Source organism: Pantherophis guttatus, chromosome 4 (genome assembly GCF_059756535.1).
Source record: "Pantherophis guttatus breed Tessera chromosome 4, ASM5975653v1, whole genome shotgun sequence".
Taxonomy (NCBI): Eukaryota; Metazoa; Chordata; class Lepidosauria; order Squamata; family Colubridae; genus Pantherophis; species Pantherophis guttatus.
Window position 1 is genome coordinate 24,001,061 of NC_142066.1, and position 19,404 is coordinate 24,020,464.

At 40.0% G+C, this 19,404-nt stretch overlaps 1 protein-coding gene across 1 annotated transcript; it reads left to right on the top strand.

Annotated features, from left to right (window-relative positions):
• The first annotated feature begins 892 nt into the window (after window positions 1-892).
• On the top strand, window positions 893-18,242 carry LOC148113903 (vomeronasal type-2 receptor 26-like). Its single transcript, XM_087893526.1, has 7 exons — window positions 893-901; window positions 3,639-3,808; window positions 4,618-4,909; window positions 6,053-6,907; window positions 14,129-14,356; window positions 16,810-16,936; window positions 17,286-18,242. Exons 1-7 carry the CDS (start codon window positions 893-895, stop codon window positions 18,206-18,208), a joined length of 2,604 nt encoding a protein of 867 aa, XP_087749652.1. The 3' UTR covers window positions 18,209-18,242.
• The last annotated feature ends 1,162 nt before the right edge of the window (window positions 18,243-19,404 follow it).

Consider the following 19,404-nt stretch of genomic DNA (forward strand, 5'->3'; position numbering starts at 1 on the left):
ATAAGTCTCAACACTGCCGTGCCATCTGCAGACTTCACAATATGATTCGTATTAGATATGGCACAGCAGTCGTGGGTCATCAAGGTGAACAGTAATGGACTCAAGACACAGCCCTGGGGGGAATCTGTACTCTGCAGATGGAGTTGGCAATTTTTCTTCCAACTCGCACAAACTGGGGGCTATCAATAAGGAAATCAAGTATCTAGTTAGATAAAGGAGTATTGAAACCTAATAGGCCCAGTTTGTTCACCAAATGCTGAGGAATGATTGTGTTGAGCGCCAAACTAAAATCAACAAACAGCATTCGCACATGAGTATTCTTCTCCTCCAGGTGCACCAAGCTAACATGAAGCACACCCAAAAGTGCTTCGTCTATAGAGTGGTTTTTCGAATAGAATAGAATAGAATAGAATAGAATAGAATAGAATAGAATAGAATAGAATAGAATAGAATAGAATAGAATAGAATAGAATAGAATAGAATAGAATAGAATAGAATAGAAATTTTATTGGCCAAGTGTGATTGGACATACAAGAAATTTGTCTTTGGTGCATAGGATCTCAGTGTCTCAGGGCCCGGGCCTTCGGTTGTTGTTGTGCAATGCCAGGTCTATGACTAATAAAGCCCCCCGCATTCATGATTCAGTTCAAGAGGGGGGTGCGGACCTGGCTGGGATCACAGAGACCTGGCTGGGCCACGAGGGGAGGGTGTTCCCCTCATGGAGATGTGCCCACCAGGCTTCCATGCATTTCATCAGCCGAGGGCCCAGGGGAGGGGCGGAGGAGTAGCGGTGATTATTAAAGAAAGTCTTAGTCCAAGGGAGGCCACTGTTCCTCAGATAGCTGGCTGTGAGTCCCTCTTTGTGGACTCTGATTGGATAGTTTCAGACGGGATGACGGAGGCAAGTCTTGCGATTGTTATCTGGGAGGAGTTTGAACCTGTGACTCCTGAGGACATGGACAGGATTTTCGGGAGGCTTAATGCTACCACATATTTACTGGACCCGTGTCCCTCCTGGTTGGTACTGGCCTCCCGGGAGGTTACACGAGGCTGGTTTCAGGAGATTACCAATGCTTTGCTGGGTGAGGGTGTCTTCCTAGCCGCCCTGAAAGAGGCAGTGCTGAGGCCCCTCCTCAAGAAGCCTTCCCTGGACCCAGCTGTTTTAGCTAATTATTGTCCTGTCTCCAACCTTCGCTTCACGGCGAAGGTTGTCGAGAGTGTGGTAGTGAGGCAACTTCCTCGATTCCTGGATGAAGCTGTCTATCTAGATCCATGCCAGTCGGGCTTCAGGGCGGGTTACAGCATGGAAACGGCATTGATAGCATTGGTTGATGATCTCTGGAGGGCTCAGGACAGGGGTTGCTCCTCTGTTCTGGTCCTCCTAGACCTCTCAGCGGCTTTTGATACCATTGATCATGGTATCATGCTGCGTCAGCTAGAGGGGTTGGGAGTGGGGGGCACCGTTTTATGGTGGTTCTCCTCCTTCCTCTCTGACAGTACGCAGTCTGTGTTGACGGGAGGGCAGAGGTCGACCTCGAGGTTCCTCACTTGTGGGGTGCCGCAGGGATCGGTTCTCTCGCCCCTCCTGTTCAACATTTATGTGAAGCCGCTGGGCGAGATCATCCGTGCTTTGGGATGAAGTGTCAACTGTATGCTGATGACACGCAGTTGTACATTTCAACCCCAGGCCACCCCAATGATGCCCTTGACGTGATGTCCCATTGCCTGGAGGCCGTGCGGATCTGGATGGGGAGGAACAGGCTCAGACTCAACCCCTCCAAGACTGAGTGGCTGTGGTTCCTGGCGTCCCGATATAGCCAGCTTACACCATCACTGACTATTGGTGAGGAAATCTTACCCCCCTCAGAGAGGGCTCGCAACTTGGGCATCCTCCTGGACTCATGGCTGGTTTTGGATGATCATATGACGGCCGTGGCCAGGGGGGCTTTTTATCAGGTTCGCCTGATTTCCCAGTTGCGCCCCTTTCTGGATCAGGATGCCTTGTGCATAGTCACTCATGCCCTCGTCACTTCCCATCTGGACTATTGTAACACTCTCTACATGGGGCTCCCCTTGAGGGGCACCCGGAGGCTCCAACTGGTCAGAATGCGGCTGCACGAATAATAATGGGGGCAACCCGTTGTTCCCATGTAACACCCCTCATGCGTGAGCTGCACTGGCTCCTGGTGGTGTTTCGGGTGTGCTTCAAGGTGTTGGTTACCACATTTAAAGCGCTCCATGGTTTAGGACCTGGCTATCTACAAGATCGCATTCTGCCACCGATTGCCTCCCACCGACCGGTACGCTCACACAAAGAGGGCCTCCTCAGGGTGCCATCAGCCAAACAATGTAGACTGGTGACCCCCAGGGGGAGAGCCTTCTCTGTGGGGGCCCCTGCCCTCTGGAATGAATTACCCCCAGACATACGAAGGATCCCCAACCTCCACACCTTCCGTCGTGCAGTGAAGACCCTGTTATTCCAACAAGCCGCTCTGATGGGATAAATGGTTTTAATTTGGTCTTAATGGGGTTTTAAAATTGGTTTTAAAATGAGAGTTTTAAATTCGGCCCATGATTTAATTATTTTAATCTGCTCTTAAATTCTATTTTTACATTGTTTTTATTATGGCTGTTCACCGCCCTGAGTCATTCTGGAGAAGGGCGGTATATAAATTAAATAAAATAAAATAAATAAAGTGTACATAAAAGGAAAGATACGTTCATCAAGAATCATAAGATACAACACTTAATGATAGTCATAGGGTACAAATAAGCAATCAGGAAAAAAATAAATATAAATCATAAAGATACAAGCAACAGAGTTGCAGTCATACAGTCATAAGTGAAGGAGATGGTTGGTGGGAAGGCAAGCTAGAATGAGTCAAATGTAGGGGGAAGGCATGAAACCATATAGTCCTTTACCAATCTCTCAAAACATTTCATCATAATAGAAGTGAGTGCAACTGGACGGTAATCATTAAGGCATGTGATTATAGTTTTTGGGGGGGCACTGGTACAATGACAGCATTCTTAAAACATGTCAGCAAAGTGAGCAAAGAAGAGATATGCATTTAACTGAATTAGGAGATTGTGAGGTGAGAAGGGAGAATTTATTTGGCTACTAATCCATCTCTTGTTCTTTTAATCAGCATTGCTTTCCTTTGGTTGAGAAAGCCAGACTCGGTTCCCAAAATCTGTTATGATCCCAAGATCATTTCTTTCTTCCCTGATGAGGAGCTGCCAAGAAATGGGTTTCGGTCATATAATTTCTTCAACTGGAAAAATACTTGATAATAGCTTTGGGAAAGAGAATTCCCTACCTAATGATTATCAGAATTAATCAATTAAATTTGGTTTTTTTTTTGGGCAAGCACAGAACCTAGGGAGACTTAGCAGTTTAAGTTTACCATGAGCAACAGCTTCATGAGTAAGTGGCCTTATGAATCACTCAGATGATAATGATTGTAATCTACAACTTTAGTTGTGCATAAAACCAGTAGAGGTTCTTTCATTGTTCCAGTCAAAGTGTTGTGATGAAGATGTGGTTGCATTGCTCTGATTGGAGCCAAATTGCTTTGGCATTCAAAGAGACTCACACACTTTCCCATGGGTTTCTGTTCTCTCTCCTTCTCCTCCAGGCTTCTTTCAACAAGACCTTTAACTCCATGGGTCGTAACAAACGACATTTGCAGCTTACTCTCCCTGCCTTCTCCAGTGATATCGTCATTGGAGAATTTGTGTCGACTTTATATCCCAAATGGTCTTTGCTCCACTTTATGGAACATCCAGCAGGATCTTTGGAAGGATGGCAAGTACTCCTTTGAAAGAAACTGTGATATGCCTTTCAAGGTTTTTTTTTTTTTAATTGATTGTATTCAGGACATTCTGATTAATTTTTTTCCATTTTAGATGAGAATTAAAACTGGTTTAGGCATATTTTTTATTTATATATCTGTCTTGGTTAATGATATTTCAGGTGCTGAAATATACAGTAGCTGTTAAATGTTGCCTTGTAGACATGGTTTTTCATGTTGCTGTTGTTATACATCAATTAACCTGTTCATGAGAAGATTTGATTTTAATGACACTGTTCCCCTATTTTTTTTATTTAACATTCAAAATGAAAGCAAAACCATATCAAAACTATTTAGCATGAATATTTTATTAAAGGTTTAAATACATATCTATGATTCTCATACTACATAATGCCACTGTTAAGAATTTGTCACTTTTTCCTGATTAGCAAACACTTCTACATACCAAGACTTTTATTTTATAAAGATTGTGGTAGCTTGAGTTTTCTACTTCTTATGCAGTAAGTCTCCTTAGTAGAAAGACGGAGCATATTTAAATATATGAATGTGATAAAATGTGAATTGTTGTTAACAGTTGGCAAAATCCATCAGTTTCTGTCCTTCTATTGCATTGCTGCCCTACATACACAAAACAATGCTTGTAATTGCATTAAACTTCTCAAAATATGATCACAGTTCCCACATGATCCTCCAATGAGATTCAAGCACTGCACTTCAGCCCAGATACATCATTTTAGATGTATCTAAATCCAGTTATTGTCACATTCGAAGATTATAGAACTAAATGAAACTCTTCTTGCAGGCCATTGTCTAAAAACGTACAGCATGTCCTAGCCTTCAGTTTTGCCATTCAGGAGATCAACAGGAATGAGAACTTGTTACCCAACATCACCTTGGTCTCTAAGATATACGAGAATGGTTTTCAGGCAATGAAAGCCTCTGAGAACCTTTTCACTCTCTTCTTTTTGGAAGGCCTCTGTCAGTTCAATTACAGGAAGGGAAAGGACCAAAACATCATGGCCGTCATTGGTGATCTCCCTTCCCAGAACACCATCCAGATGGCCAACACCTTAAATGCCTACAAGATTCCACAGGCAGGTATCTGGTTTCACATTATGCACAAGAAAAGAAAGGATGGCAATTAAAAGTGAAGACAACCCCTCAAAAACAGCTGCAATATTGGGGAACTCGTTTTAGAGTTTTTATTTACTTATTTTGTCAGAGAAATGCAATGCATCAATTACTATTATATGTGTAGTAATTCTTAATAAGCACAAACATATTTAGTTTGTAGAAACTGTATAGCTATCACTGTTTCGAACTTCTTCTCCTCCTCCTCCTCCTCCTCCTCCTCCTCCTCCTCCTCCTCCTCCTCCTCCTCCTCCTCCTTCTTGTCTTTCTCTTTATCACTTTGGGTTCTTGTTCTTGCTCTTTTGGTGGCCTCAAGCATTGTTAATTGATATTGTAGTAGTGTATCTGATGTTGTCTCTCCATCTTCTGGGTATTCTATATTCACAAGAATTTTAAATATGCTTATCCTAATTATCTTACCCTCATAATATAAAATGGAAGATGAATACTGTCAGATCCTTAATGAAAAAGCCGCCTCTCTTATTACTCATTCCTATCTGCTCTCTAAAAGGCATATGGTGGCTCAGTAGCTGCTGACCTTGTCAATCTAAGTTCAGTGGTTCGAATCCCTAGTGCTGCATAATGGGCTGAGCTCCTGTTACTTGTCCCCGCTTTTGCTAATCTAGCAGTTCGAAAGCAGGTAAAAAATGTACATAGAAAAATAGAGACCACCTTTGGTGGGAAAGTAACAGGGTTCCATGGATGTTTGGCATTTAGTCATGCCGGCCATATGAACATGGAGACATCTTCAGACAGCACTGACTCTTTGGCTTTGAAATGGAAATGAGCACCACCCCCTAGAGTCAGGAACGACTAGCACATATGTGCGAGTAGAACCTTTATCTTTATCTGCTCTCTATTTCTACTTAGCACAATCAAAGATTGAGGTGACTTTGTCTAAAAAGGGATGAATGGAATTCTAATGGTGATCTGGTTGCAAAAGCTCTCAGGAAAGACTTGTTGATCTCCAGATTTAGTATTTATCTCACCCATCAAGATTTTTTTTATTGAAAAACAGGTCCAAAAGAAATACTTCCATTTTTTTTATGTGTCTACAGAAGCAGTATTTCATCTAAAAATACATCATTATTATTCCCAATCTGCAGCTCAGTTATGGCACTTTTGACCTGGCATTGAGTGATAAACAGCAATTTCCTTCTTTCTTCTGGATGACTCCAAATGAAAACCTCCAGTATGCTGGGATTATTCAGCTCTTGAAATATTTTGGATGGAATTGGATTGACCTGCTCATTCCAGAAGACACCAGTGGAGAGAGATTTCTCAGAATTCTGAGACCAAAATTCATCCAGAGTGATATTTGCATTTCTTTAATTCAACTTATTCCAAGATTGACAAATTATGACCCCAGTACCTTACGGAAGATTAATCTAGGTAAAATAGGGCTTGTCCTCTGGTATAGTAAAACCAATGTAATACTAGTTTATGGGGACATGCAATCTATAGAAGGCTTACGAGTAATTCTTGAATGGTATGAAATTAGTCAAAGGCTCCCAATTGAGAGGGTTTGGGTCATAAGTGCTCTCTGGGATGTCACTTCTGTCTTTGAACCTCAGAAATTTACAGCATTGTCTTTCAATGGAAGCTTGTCTTTTGCCCTACACACAAATAGCGTACCAGGCTTTCAAGAGTTCCTTGAGAAGCTAAATCCATATCAATCTAAAGTGCATTTCCTACCTCAATTCTGGAGTGCAGCATTTATCTGTTCACTTCCAATGTACAATATATATGGAGCAGGCAAAGGAAGCTGCACTGGGAAAGAGGATCTGGGGAGTCTCCCTGGAACTGTCTTTGAAATGGAGATGTCTGGCCAGAGCTACAGTATTTACAATGCTGTCTATGCTGTAGCACATGGTCTCCATGCTATGTATTCATCCAGAGCCAGGCAGAAGACAAGAGGCAATGGAGAGAAGTGGAATTTGCTGAAAGTCCAACCTTGGCAGGTTAGTTATGGTTCCTTCTAATGTAGTGGGAATGTAGCCATAATAACATATTGATTTCAATTTTTACAAAATTCAAAATTCATTAACAGTATATTTTACAACAGTCTGCATTCAACTGAAAGTGTCTGAACGAAACATCTTTTCATTTGGATAATGTAGGAGATTACAAGGTTGAGCCCGAGGGTAGGGTCAAATGCATCATCCGTTTGGTGTCTCTACACCCCCATAAAAGACCTAATTCCAGCCCCCCTTTAAGTCCGTTGGCTCTTCTCTGGTGCCAATTCACCTTGACCATTGATAATTCAGAATGTTGTAATAGGTAGCATGAAATAAACTTGTAGTACTTTTGAACTCTGTTCTGATTCCATGAAACAAGGAATAATATCATATTCTTTATTTAGCTGCTCCTCTAAAGTGTATGTATGTATGTATGTATATGTGTGTGTGTGTGTGTGTATGTGTAGAGATAGATAGATAGATAGATGATAGATAGATAGATAGATAGATAGATAGATCGATTTAAAATATATGTTTAAAAATTACTGTTTAATAACAGCATAGTTGGAAGGGACCTTGGAGGTCTTCTAGTCCAACCCCCTGCTCAGGCAGGAAACCCTATACCAGTGATGATTAACCTTTTTGGTGCCGAGTGCCCAAAGCATGCGCGCACGAATGCATTCACATGAGGGCTTCCCCTGTACCCCATTTTGGGCCTCGAAAGCCTCCTGAACCCCCATGCATTCACTCTGCCCCCCCAAACAGACATGGACATGGACATCCCGCACATGCGCCCAACCCCTGCACATGCACGGCAGAGACCAAAAGACCAGGTGGTCGGCTGGAGGCACACATGCATACGCGGTGGAGCTGGACTGGGGCGACTGCTGGCGTGCTGCAGAGAAGGCTTTGCATGCCATAAGTTCACCATCACAGCCCTACACCACTTCAGATAAATGGTTATCCAATATCTACTTAAAAACTTCCAGTGTTGGAGCATTCACAACTTCTGCAGGCAAGTGGTTCCACTGATTAATTGTTCTAACTGTCAGAAAATTTCTCCTCAGTTCTAGGTTGATTCGCTCCTTGATTAGTTTCCACCCATTGCTTCTTGTCCTCTTTCAGGTGCTTTGGAGAATAGGTTGACCCCCTGTTCTTTGTAGCAACCCCTTATATATTTTTAAGATTGCTATCAAATCACAACTAGTCCTTCTTTTCATTAAACTAGACATACCTAATTCGAGCAACCTTTTTTTACACATCTTAGTCTCCAGTCCCCTAATCATCTTGGTTGCTCTGCACTCTTTCTAGAATTGCAACATCCTTTTTACAATGTGGTGACCAAAACTGGATGCAGTATTCGAAATGTGCTCTGCAGGATGAAGGCATCTTCCCATGTTTCAAACCAATATGGTCTGAGCTTTCTTTTGCCAATTAGACCCACAATATTTGGTGATGTCATTGAGCCATCTTCTTTTTGGTCTCTTTTGTAGACACCTTTTATCAACAGTGAAAAGTGATTAGAGTTGATAAAACACTTTTTTACCAACTGGGATCCATTCTATGACTGCCTTGGTCCACCTGCCAAGTCCTTGTCAAGTGGTATTAACACTTCAAATGATCTTGATTCTATCCTCTGTTAATGCAGCCTAGGATTGAGTTGGCTTTTTTGGCAGCTGCAGCACACTGCTGACTCATATTGTCCACCAGACTCCAAGATCCCTGTCACAGTTACTACTATTGAGTCAGGTATCGCCTATACTATACCTGTGTATTTGTATTTTCTTACCAAAATATAGAACCTTTCTTTTTTCACCATTGAATTTTCTTTTGTTAGATAGTGCCCGATAGGTCACGTCTGACAACATCCTTCTGTATTTTAAGCCTATCTTCTGGAGTGTTGGCTACTCCCGCCAATTTTGTGTCATATGCAAATTTGATGGCTTATCTATCCCTCATCCAAATCATTGATGAAGATGTTGAAGAGTACTGGGCCTAAAACTGAGCCTTGGGGTACCCCACTGCATATTTCCATCCATGTAGATGCAGTTCCATTGAGGACTACATGTTGAGTGCGGTTGGTCAGCCAATTATGAATCCATCTGGTGGTGATGCTGTCTAACCCACATTTTTCTACTTTAGCAAGTAGTAGGTTATGGTCTACCTTATCAAATGCCTTACTGAAGTCCAAGTAAATTATATCCACAGCATTTTTCTTGTTCACTAAAATTTGTCTGGCATGATCTGTTTTTAACAAACTGATGTTGGCGGTTCCTTCAGAAGCTTGGAGTGTAATCCATCTGGTCCTGTTGATTTGAACTCGCATAGGGTAGACAGGTGCTCTCTTACCTTTTTCTTATCTATTTCTTATCTATTTTAAGTTGTATTCCTGCATTTCCCATGCAGCTGCAAAAAATTAGTTAAGCAGTTCTTCTTTCTTCCTGTTGTTCATTACTTTCTTGCCATTTTCTCCCATTAATGGACAATAATTTCCTTGACATTTTTCTTGTTTTTTACATGTTGAAAGAAGCTTTTGTTGTTGTTGTTGTTGTTGTTTTTTACTTTTGTCGCAAGACTTAGTTCATTTTGAGCCTTAGCTTTCCTGACTTCATTTTTGCAGACTCAAGATATTTGTTGATATTCTGCTTTGGTTAGGTGCCTCTCTTTCCAGTTTTTATATTTGTCCCTTTTGTCTTTAAAATTTATAATTTTTAGTTGTCTATAGGCTTGGTGGTAACCTCTGAAAGTATGTATTTCTTGTTGCAATTTTGATTTTGATTTTTCACAGATATTATATTAGGTATATGGAGATATTTTTTTCCCAGAGGTCTTCTGCTTCCTTTCCAAGTTTCAATCCAGTAAATGATTACCTTTTATGCAGCATTTTGTGGTTGAATAGCAGAAGAAAAATTCACTAAAGTAGAGAGAAGGAAAAATTGTGCAAAATAATAATAATAATCAATGAAATTGGTGGCAGGGGTAAGATAATTAATTGTTCTAACTGTTCTAACTTTTAGAAATTGTGGATGCTCCAACACTGGAAGTTTTTTTTTTTTATTGAAAAAATTTTCAAATACAAAATTTCCCCCATTTTTCTCCCCCCCTCCTCCCTAACCCCCCCTCACCACCCATCCCCCCTGTGACTTCTTCACAACAAAAACCTAATTCATAACAGATTATATAATATTTTGCCATCTTCTTACTCCCTCCTCTAAATACTGACCCTTACATGCTAATAATATTATTAATATTATTACTTCCCCCTTTTACCATACGTTTCAAAATAACATTATATAATAACTTCTAATTTAGCATAATAATATTATTATAACTCCCAATCTAGCAACAATCTGCCTTTTTTTCTCCTCCCCCATACTTATATATATAACATTTCAAAGCAGCCTTCCCCATAAATCTTAATTTAACATTTATTCAACTCTATCCATTTCCTCCACTCCCCTAAATATATCACTTAAACATCCCTTTTCTTAAACTAAACAATCAGTAAACTAACCTATTTCCACCCACTTTCCTACAAAATTGCCATGCACAACAATTCTTAATATCTTTAATCTACTGCCCGCCCTGCTAAAAAAAATATATTCCATTATATAAAAAAAATCAATGACTTTAAATTTATAATCCATATAATATCTTCTTTGATGTCTTTCCACTGGATTGTTGAGTCCATCATCCATATTAGGGTAACATAGCATCCTGGTTGCAACAGTTTGTTCAAAATCCTCGGTCATCATCTGCCCCCATCAGTAATGAGTATCCTCATATATATATCAAAAAAGGAAAACAACCACCCGAGTGACATTATAATTATATTCCATATAGTATCTGTAATTGTGGCTTTCATTAGGATTATTAATTCCCATCATCATAATGGGTAACAACCAGAACTTCTGCGTGCCCCAGCATAGCTCTCTTGCCTTATAGCTCAAGATAAATATAATACATTTATCAATAAAAAAAAGAAATCCAAAATAGATAATTCCAATCCAACAATTTAAGGCTCTTTTCACATCCCAAAGTTACGGCATTGCAGAGGTCTGTCACTCTCCTCAGGATAATGTTAACCAATACTTCGCCTCAACTATCTTTTCATATATTCATTCATTTTTTAAAAATAACTGGCTTCACTGTTGCTTAATTTAGAATTTTTTATTTTTGTGAGACCTATTTCTTTTTTTCTTTTCTTTTTGTGGGTTTGATCTCCATCCTAATTTCCCTTCTACAAGTTGTATATCAACTGATCGGTTTTCATTCTGCTTTATGACTTGATCTTGTTGGTTTTGCTTTTGTATCTCATATTTCTTTTTTATCAATTGTGTATCAGCTAATTGGTTTCCATGCTTGTCTGTGACTTGATGAATCATCACATTAGAGTCCGATACCACTTCTCTCATATTTGTAGATAATCCAGCTGAGGTGTCTAAAGAATCCAAAGGCAATTTGTCCACAGCAGCCTCTATAATTCGATGTTTTCCCTTTATTTCCAACTCCTTCTGCTTATCCTGTATTGTGCATAAAGATGTTAAGTTCATTTTCAAAAAATTTTGATAAAATTCTTCCGCTTTTTCAACAGTATTTAGTTGGTATCTTTCTCCTTGATATCTCAATATTATGCCAACTGGAGCATCCCACCTGAATAGAATATTTCTTTTTTTAAGCTCAGTCACTAGAAAACCAAATTTCTTTCTTTCCGATAACATCTTAGGCGGGAGCTCTTTGTAAATCCAAATCTTTCTTCCAAACAATTGCAAAGTAGAGTTGAAGGAATTTTGCAATATTATTTCTTATTTCTTTATCTGTAAAATAAATCACCACATCTCTAGGCAATTGCCTTTGCTTTGCAGTCCAGGAATTTATTCTATAAACTCTATCGATCCTACAAAATACTTCCTCAGGTTGAACCTTTAAAATCCCAGCCAAAATTTCAGAAGATATTTTCCTTAAATCATCTCTGTTATTTTCCTGCAATCCTCTCAGTCTAATCGCATATTCAGTAAAATTATATTGCATCATTAAAACTTCTCTTTCAATCCGTTGTTGTATATTTTCTCCATTACAAGTCTTTTGATCAGCCTCCATTTTAGGTTTTTCTTCTGAGCTATTGTCTTGAGTGTTTGTCAAATCATTTTCAATTTTTTGTATTCTATTGTCCATATTGTCCTCAATTTCTTCCATTTTAGACTCTAATAAATTAGTATTTGCATCCAACTTGATCATAAATTCTGTAAAACCATTAGCCATTTTTATAATCTTTCGATCCAAAGTATCAAACTTTAATTGCACTAATTCTTTAATTTCCTGCTTAAATTTTTCAAAGTTCTGATTCACAATCTCATCCCTTCTTACAATCTCCTCCAAAAGAAATTCAATTATGTTAAAATCAGTTTTCTGAGACTGGAGATTTAGAACTTGTTCACGTAATTTATTAATGGGGGAATCCCCCCCCCCACTGCTTGTTTGTCTGGCTTTGTAAGTTTTAATGCCATGTTTCCACACAGACAAACTTTTTTAGAAAAGAAAAGAGAGGCAAAGAAGAAAAAAAAACTTCTTTCCAACCAAGATCACTATCAGATCTCCAGGAAAAAGAGAACACAAAAGTAGAGCTTTATCTTCAATTGTAACCAGAGGTATTTATTCTGCTACTTTGTATCTTAATAGGAAACGGAAGGACTCTCCCTTTCAGCCCCTTCTCAAGCCTCAGCAGTCGCCATTTTTTAAAAATTCTTTTTTCCCTTTTCCTTTTCCTTCTTCAGTAACTGTTATAAAATAAATAAGATACTTGCGATTCAGGGTCACAGGTCCAGCTCACATCCTTTTTAATTATTCTGTTAATTTTGTATCCTTGTTCTTGTCGCCTAGCTCTGCATAAGCAGAGGTCTCCCAAAGCCCGGAGCGGCGGCGAGGGAAATAGGGAGCTTCATCTGCTTCGTCCCCTAAAGTAAAAAAAAAAACTTTTGGGGCTACACAGAGAGCTGGGGAATGGCCTGTTTTCCTTTCTTACCTGGCTCCAGATCCTCTCTATTTATCTGGGAAGGGTGAAAAACAGCCTTTCTCACTCCCTCGGAGGCCTCTCTAGGAGTCTCTGGAGACTGGGTACAGCAAAAAAGGTCACTTCCTGTCCCACCAGGAGTTGGGAAATGGGCCCTTTCAGGCCTCTGGAGGGCCTCTGAGGGAGTGGGAAAGGCTGTTTTCGCCCTCCCCAGATGCACAGAGACGATCTGGAGCCAGGTAAGAAAGAAAAATGGGCCTACCAGGCCATCGCGTGCCAGGAGCGGGGGGGGGATTGCGCATGCATGCGCAGGGGGGTCGCATAGAATTATGGGTGTGGGCACGCGCACATGCAAACCTCCCCCACCCACCCCCCCTCCTGGCATGCGATGACAAAAAGGTTAGCCATCGCTGGTATAGGGTTTCCCACTTGAGCAGGGGGTTGGACTAGAAGACTAAAAGACCTCCAAGATCTCTTCCAACTCTGTTATTCTATTATTCTGTTATATTTCTTAGCAAAAAAATTATCCATCATGAAGTGCAACATGTGCTATATATCTGACCAAAAAACTCTATTTTGATTAAAGTCAATTCCGTTTATTACAGTCATAGACCAGACACCAGAAACAATAAAAACACTCAGTAAATATGCAATTAAAAATTCTACTATAAAATAATAAATAACAGCTAAAATCTATGATAAAATCCAGCCTGTCGATTATATATGGTCTAAAATTACAATTCATAAACTTGTAGCCCATAGTCAGTTTAATATTTAAAAAGAAAGAAAGAAGCAGTGCAACAGGTTTGCCATATTTGTTGTGTAAAATAGCTATGGTGGATTAGAAATGTGTTTCTGATGAATCCCCAATGCTGGTGTGCAGAATCTAGCCACCTGCGCAGAAGTAATGGACTTAAGCAGCCACTGGAGATAAGGGGTGTCGGAGTGGCCAGGATACCCAGTAAATGTTGGAAGAATATGTTTCTTTGAATCTCTCTGTAAAGGCACATCGAAAGAATAATACTTAAACGTAAAATATAGTCCTGCAAAATAGAATTATGCCTTTGGAATATTAAAAAAAATACTATTAACGCTAAAGTTTGGCTGCTAGTTAAAAATGACTTGAGTGCCATTTGGTAAATCCCAGCATGGAACTGTACATTCTATTACCTACTATTGGTATCAATATCTCACTTATCTCTCTTATTTTTTAGCTTCGTTTATTTCTGAAAAACCTCCATTTCAACAATAGTGCTGGGGAAGAAATAGTTTTCAATGAGAATGGAAACCTGGCAGCAGCATACGATATCATCAACTTGATTACTTTCCCCAATCGATCCTTTCAGAAGGTCCAAGTTGGACGTGTTGAAGCTCAGAGTTCTCAAAAGGAAGGCCTCACCATAAATGCAACTACCATTGTATGGAATCCCAAGTTTAAGCAGGTGAGTTAAACAAACCAACGAAAACACGAGGATATTTTCTCAATTTCTGGGATTTTAAATCAGTAACCTTAGAGTGGTTCCAAGGTCATTTGGTATCTTCTTAATGATGTTAGAACACTTTTGTATCCTGGAAAAATGAAGAAGTTCTCAATTCTACATTACACTTTCAGAATGTGGGGAAAGAGCTCACTGGGATTATTATTTATTTATATATTTTTGTATAAGATAACAGATATAAGTATAAGATTATGAATATAGGAAATGGGTACAAATAAAAGGGGACAGTAGGACAGTGATGGTAGGAATGTAAGTGCACTTATGCATGCCCCTTACAGTCCTCATAGGAATGGGGTGAGGTCAACAGTAGACAGTCTAAGGTTAAAGTTATGGGGGTTTGGGGATGAAACCACAGAGTCAGGTAATGCATTCCAGGCATTGACCACTCTGTTGCTGAAGTCGTATTTTCTGCAATCCAGTTTGGAGCAGTTTACCTTTAGTGAGGTGGAAGATTCATCTTTTGAAAGGTAATACTGAAGGGAAGATTAACCTTTCTTCTTTGAAAAAAATATTAAAAATTACAGTTACAATAATACAAACAAGAAAAGGAAAGATTTTACATAGCTATACTGTAGATGATAGATAGATGATATAGATAGATAGATGATAGATAGATAGATAGATAGATAGATAGATAGATAGATGACAGACAGACAGACAGACAGACAGACAGACAGACAGACAGACAGACAGACAGATAGATAGATAGATAGATAGATAGATAGATAGATAGATAGGACTCTCCCACTAATGAGTTTATCTGACTTTTTTTTTTTGAATCAGTTGAGACACAAAGCATGAAAAAGGTCATCACACCTATTTTCCACTTCAGGCTAATATAAACATCCATTTCTCTGGAGTTTTGCAGGAAATGTTTCTCTTGCCAGTTCCCATAGCCAATTCAAAAATCTGGGGACAGCTTCTGGCCATATAGAGATTTAGTCATTTTTTTCCCTCTTCTTTTTCTCAGAGAACTGAATAGCTTTTCTGCAGGTACTAATGCTTGTGTATTTTGAAATACAGGCAAGTTTGGATTATTGTGCTATCCCATTTTATTGTTCATCACAGAATACCACAGATGGACTGTGGACATATATCAAAGTTTGCCATCACCCCAACTCCTGTGTTCACCACACTTGCATGACTGTCCTAATTGTCAGATGGTTTTTTGATAACTGAGTATGTGCAGAACAAGGGAGGCCACTGAAGCTGGGCAATCTGCTTGTTTTGCTTCACTCATCCTGTACATGGAAAATCAGGATACCACTCTTGATATTTGTTCTGAACATATTCTATCCACCTTTTCCATTCCCATTCATAAATCTCTTGTGAACAATCTTTTAAGTATGCTGAAATCTTCGCCATCTCTGCAAAACTGGCCATCTTCAAAGTCCATTCTTCAATAGTGGGCAAAGCTTCATTTTTCCAATATTTACCTATCAACAATCTTGCTGCTGTTATCATATATAGAGTTTCTTTCTCCCCATCCCATTCCATCTTTTGCAAAACATGTTGGTACAGAAGCCACACAATATTTGAGAACTGGTAGTTCTAATATAGAGATTTATGACTTGGCAACGTAACACAGGGATAATTGGAAAAGGATAGCAAATACTAGACCAGAATATTTTTGCTGTCATCTCAGCAGTTTCAACACTATTTCCCATACATTACAAATTTATTTTGGATTTTCTTCTTACTATTCAAATTTAACAGCTCATTAAGATTATGAGAAACATCCTGTTTTATCAACCCCTTTAGGACATCTCAAGTTCCTTTACACACTCTGCAGGGTTCATGAACTGATTTGTATTCAAATTTTCAATAGCAATTCAAAGATTTTTCAGATTTTAACTGCTCCTCTGACTGATTCTAGCAATCAGTCCTAGGAATTCCAAATTTTGCATTATTATAAATTACAAGAAGCTGGTTTTCTTTAGGTAAATGTAAAGGTTCCCCACGCACAGATGTGCTAGTTGTTCCCAACTCTAGGGGGCGGTACTCATCTCTGTTTCAAAGCCAAAGAGCCAGCACTGTCCAAAGACGTCTCTGTGGTCATGTGGCCGGCATGACTAAAAGCCAAAGGCACACGGAATGCTGTTACCTTCCCACCAAAAGTGGTCTCTATTTTTCTACTTGCATTTTTTACGTTCTTTCAAACTGCTACATTGGCAGAAGCTGAGACAAATAACGGGAGCTCACCCAATTACGCAGCACTAGGGATTCGAACTGCTGAACTTCTGATCTTTCGATCAACAAGCTCAGAGTCTTAGCCACTAAGCCACTGCGTCCCTTCGTTTTCTTTAGCTTTTATTTAAAGAGAATGACTGCTGACTGATTGATTCAAAGCTTGATTATAATCCATTTTAATTCCTTACTCTGGCCATTCCCATTAGACTCCACCTGCTGCCACCTGTGTAGAAAGCTGCCATCCTGGGTACCGGAAATTGATTAAGGAGGGGAAACAGGTTTGCTGCTATGACTGTGTCGAGTGTTCAGAGGGAAGCATTTCCACCATGATTGGTAAGAAAACAATATGGATGTTTCCTTAAAAATACAGTATGCTCTAACCAAGTTTGGGTTCTTGAATATAGTTTTAAAGAAAAGCATAGATTGATTGAGATCTCTCACTAGCCTTGGTCTCTTTCTTCTTTTTTTAAAGTGAAAACTTTTCCTTATTTAACTGTGTAATCTCTTGTTCAGGAAATGTAGTCTATTGAATAAAAAATAAACTTTAAAAGGATTTTCTTAAAGCAAACATTTTAATAGCTTTATTCTCTCCAAAAACAGGCATAATCAGGAGGCATAATTGCTAAAAACTTAATTTGATTCAATGTGTAGAATTTTTAGATATTTTATTTATGGTTTTTAGATTCCAACCGATGTGAGAGGTGTCCAGAAAAACAATATCCAAATGAGAAGCACCAGCAATGTATTCCCAAAATTATCATCTACTTATCCTACAAAGAAGTCCTGGGAGAAGTCCTGACTGGCTTTGCTGTTTCTTTTGCTGTCATCACAGTTGTGGTGATGGGGACATTCATCTTCCACCAGAACACTCCCATCGTCAAAGCCAACAATTGGGATATCACCTGCACCCTGCTCGTCTCGCTCCTGCTGTGTTTTCTTTGCTCCTTCCTCTTCCTTGGATGTCCAGGGACAGTCACATGTCTCCTCCGGCAAGCAGTTTTTGGAGTGGTCTTCTCCATTGCGGTGTCCTGTGTGTTAGCCAAAACCATCACGGTGGTTCTGGCCTTCATGGCCACAAAGCCAGGGAACCGCATGAGGTTGTGGGTGGGGAAAAGGCTGTCCGTCTCAGTCATTGTTTTTTGCTCCCTTATTCAAACAAGCATCTGTGCTGGGTGGTTGACCATTTCTCCTCCTTTCCCAGACTTGGACATGCATTCCCAGGTGGATGAGATCTTAGTGCAATGCAACGAAGGCTCGGAGATCATGTTTTATGTTGTGCTGGGCTACATGTGGCTTCTGGCCCTCATCAGCTTCACGGTGGCCTTCTTTGCCCGGAAGTTGCCCGACACTTTCAATGAAGCCAAACTCATCACCTTCAGCATGCTGGTCTTCTGCAGTGTTTGGGTGTCTTTTGTGCCCACCTACTTGAGCACCAAGGGGAAATCCATGGTGGCTGTGGAAGTCTTTTCTATCTTGGCCTCAAGTGGTGGCTTATTAGGCTGCATTTTCCTGCCCAAGTGCTACATCATCATGCTGAGACCAGAGCTGAATACAAGAGAGCAGCTAGTTAGGAAAAAGACTGATGTGATATCAAGGGCAGCATGAATGATACCTGAATTTATATGATTTGGATGAAAATGTTCTGCCTTCTGAATTTTATTCAGAAATAATTGTCTTCTTAATTTTTTTAATTGCAATAGAATTTAGATTGGTTAAGTATGTGAATTGCAATAGAATTTAGACTTGTTAAGTGGGTGAGAATGACCAAGGTTCTCCAAACTGTCCTGACCAATGTAATTTTGTTGATTGTAAAGGAATGTTAAGTTAACTTTGATGAAGGAATGAACGTCCAGGGAAAGTAGAAAGTGAGGGAAAAAAACTCAGAGTGACCCCATCTTGATTCTGTTTAATTCAGAAAAGGTCAAAGAAGTTCAGGCAGGCTTTCAAGATAGCCTACAACAACAATGGGGCACCATTGGAATAAGACAAAAAATGAATATGATTGAATACAGACAACAGCCCATATAGGGGATTATACTGTGGATCGTAATGGCAGCAAAATGTCATTATATCTCTGCTCTCATTGTTTCTGGAGATAGCTATTCAAGTAACAGAAATCCTTCATGGCTTCAGACCAGGTTATTTGAAGAACCACCTTGTCCCAGGCACATCTACCTGACCCACCAGAGCACAGAGGAAGGGAGTGTTAAAGAACTCCTCTGCTAAGAAGGAACTGACATGTTCTGAGTAACGAACCCAATCAAATCAGGACTCTGAGGCTTCAGTCAGGCTCAAAAGACCTTTTATTGAGTATATCATATTGGCATGTAGAACGGTGAAGCTAGCTCTAAGTAATTCCCGGCTTTAGGGTTATTAAAAGGATAGAAACTTCCCACCCACCTTGGGTGTCCCAGGTCACGTTAGCCAATCAGTCCGCTGGCAGCTTTCCCCTCGGTCTCACCACATGTTCGTTGCCTTGACCTTGGTTCTCATGCTGAGCCTGGTTGATGTTTTGTCTAGAGGTTAAGGCACCACCTTCTGACACCATCCCCTTCCCCCAAGAGTGGCAAATGAGAAACGAAACAAAAGAAAGTGCAGAGTCCAGATAATATCAGTGTCCTGACTGAAGGGCCATTCATGAGGAGGAACAGAATCAGATTACATCAGCTGAGGAGTTGCAGTTTGAGTTGCAGATTCAAATCCCGGCACTACTGGTTCACTATTGGGAACGTGCGGGTGCGCACACTTTCTTTGCAGGCACGCAGTGCTTCTGTGGCCCAACCGGTAGCAACCCACTCCTG

Bases quoted from the DNA above. Each gene is read 5' to 3' on its own strand.
- LOC148113903 (XM_087893526.1), top strand. The intron at 3,809-4,617 runs GCAAGTACTCCT...CTCTTCTTGCAG, and splicing joins GCAGGATCTTTGGAAGGATG to GCCATTGTCTAAAAACGTAC. The intron at 4,910-6,052 runs GCAGGTATCTGG...CCCAATCTGCAG, and splicing joins ATGCCTACAAGATTCCACAG to CTCAGTTATGGCACTTTTGA.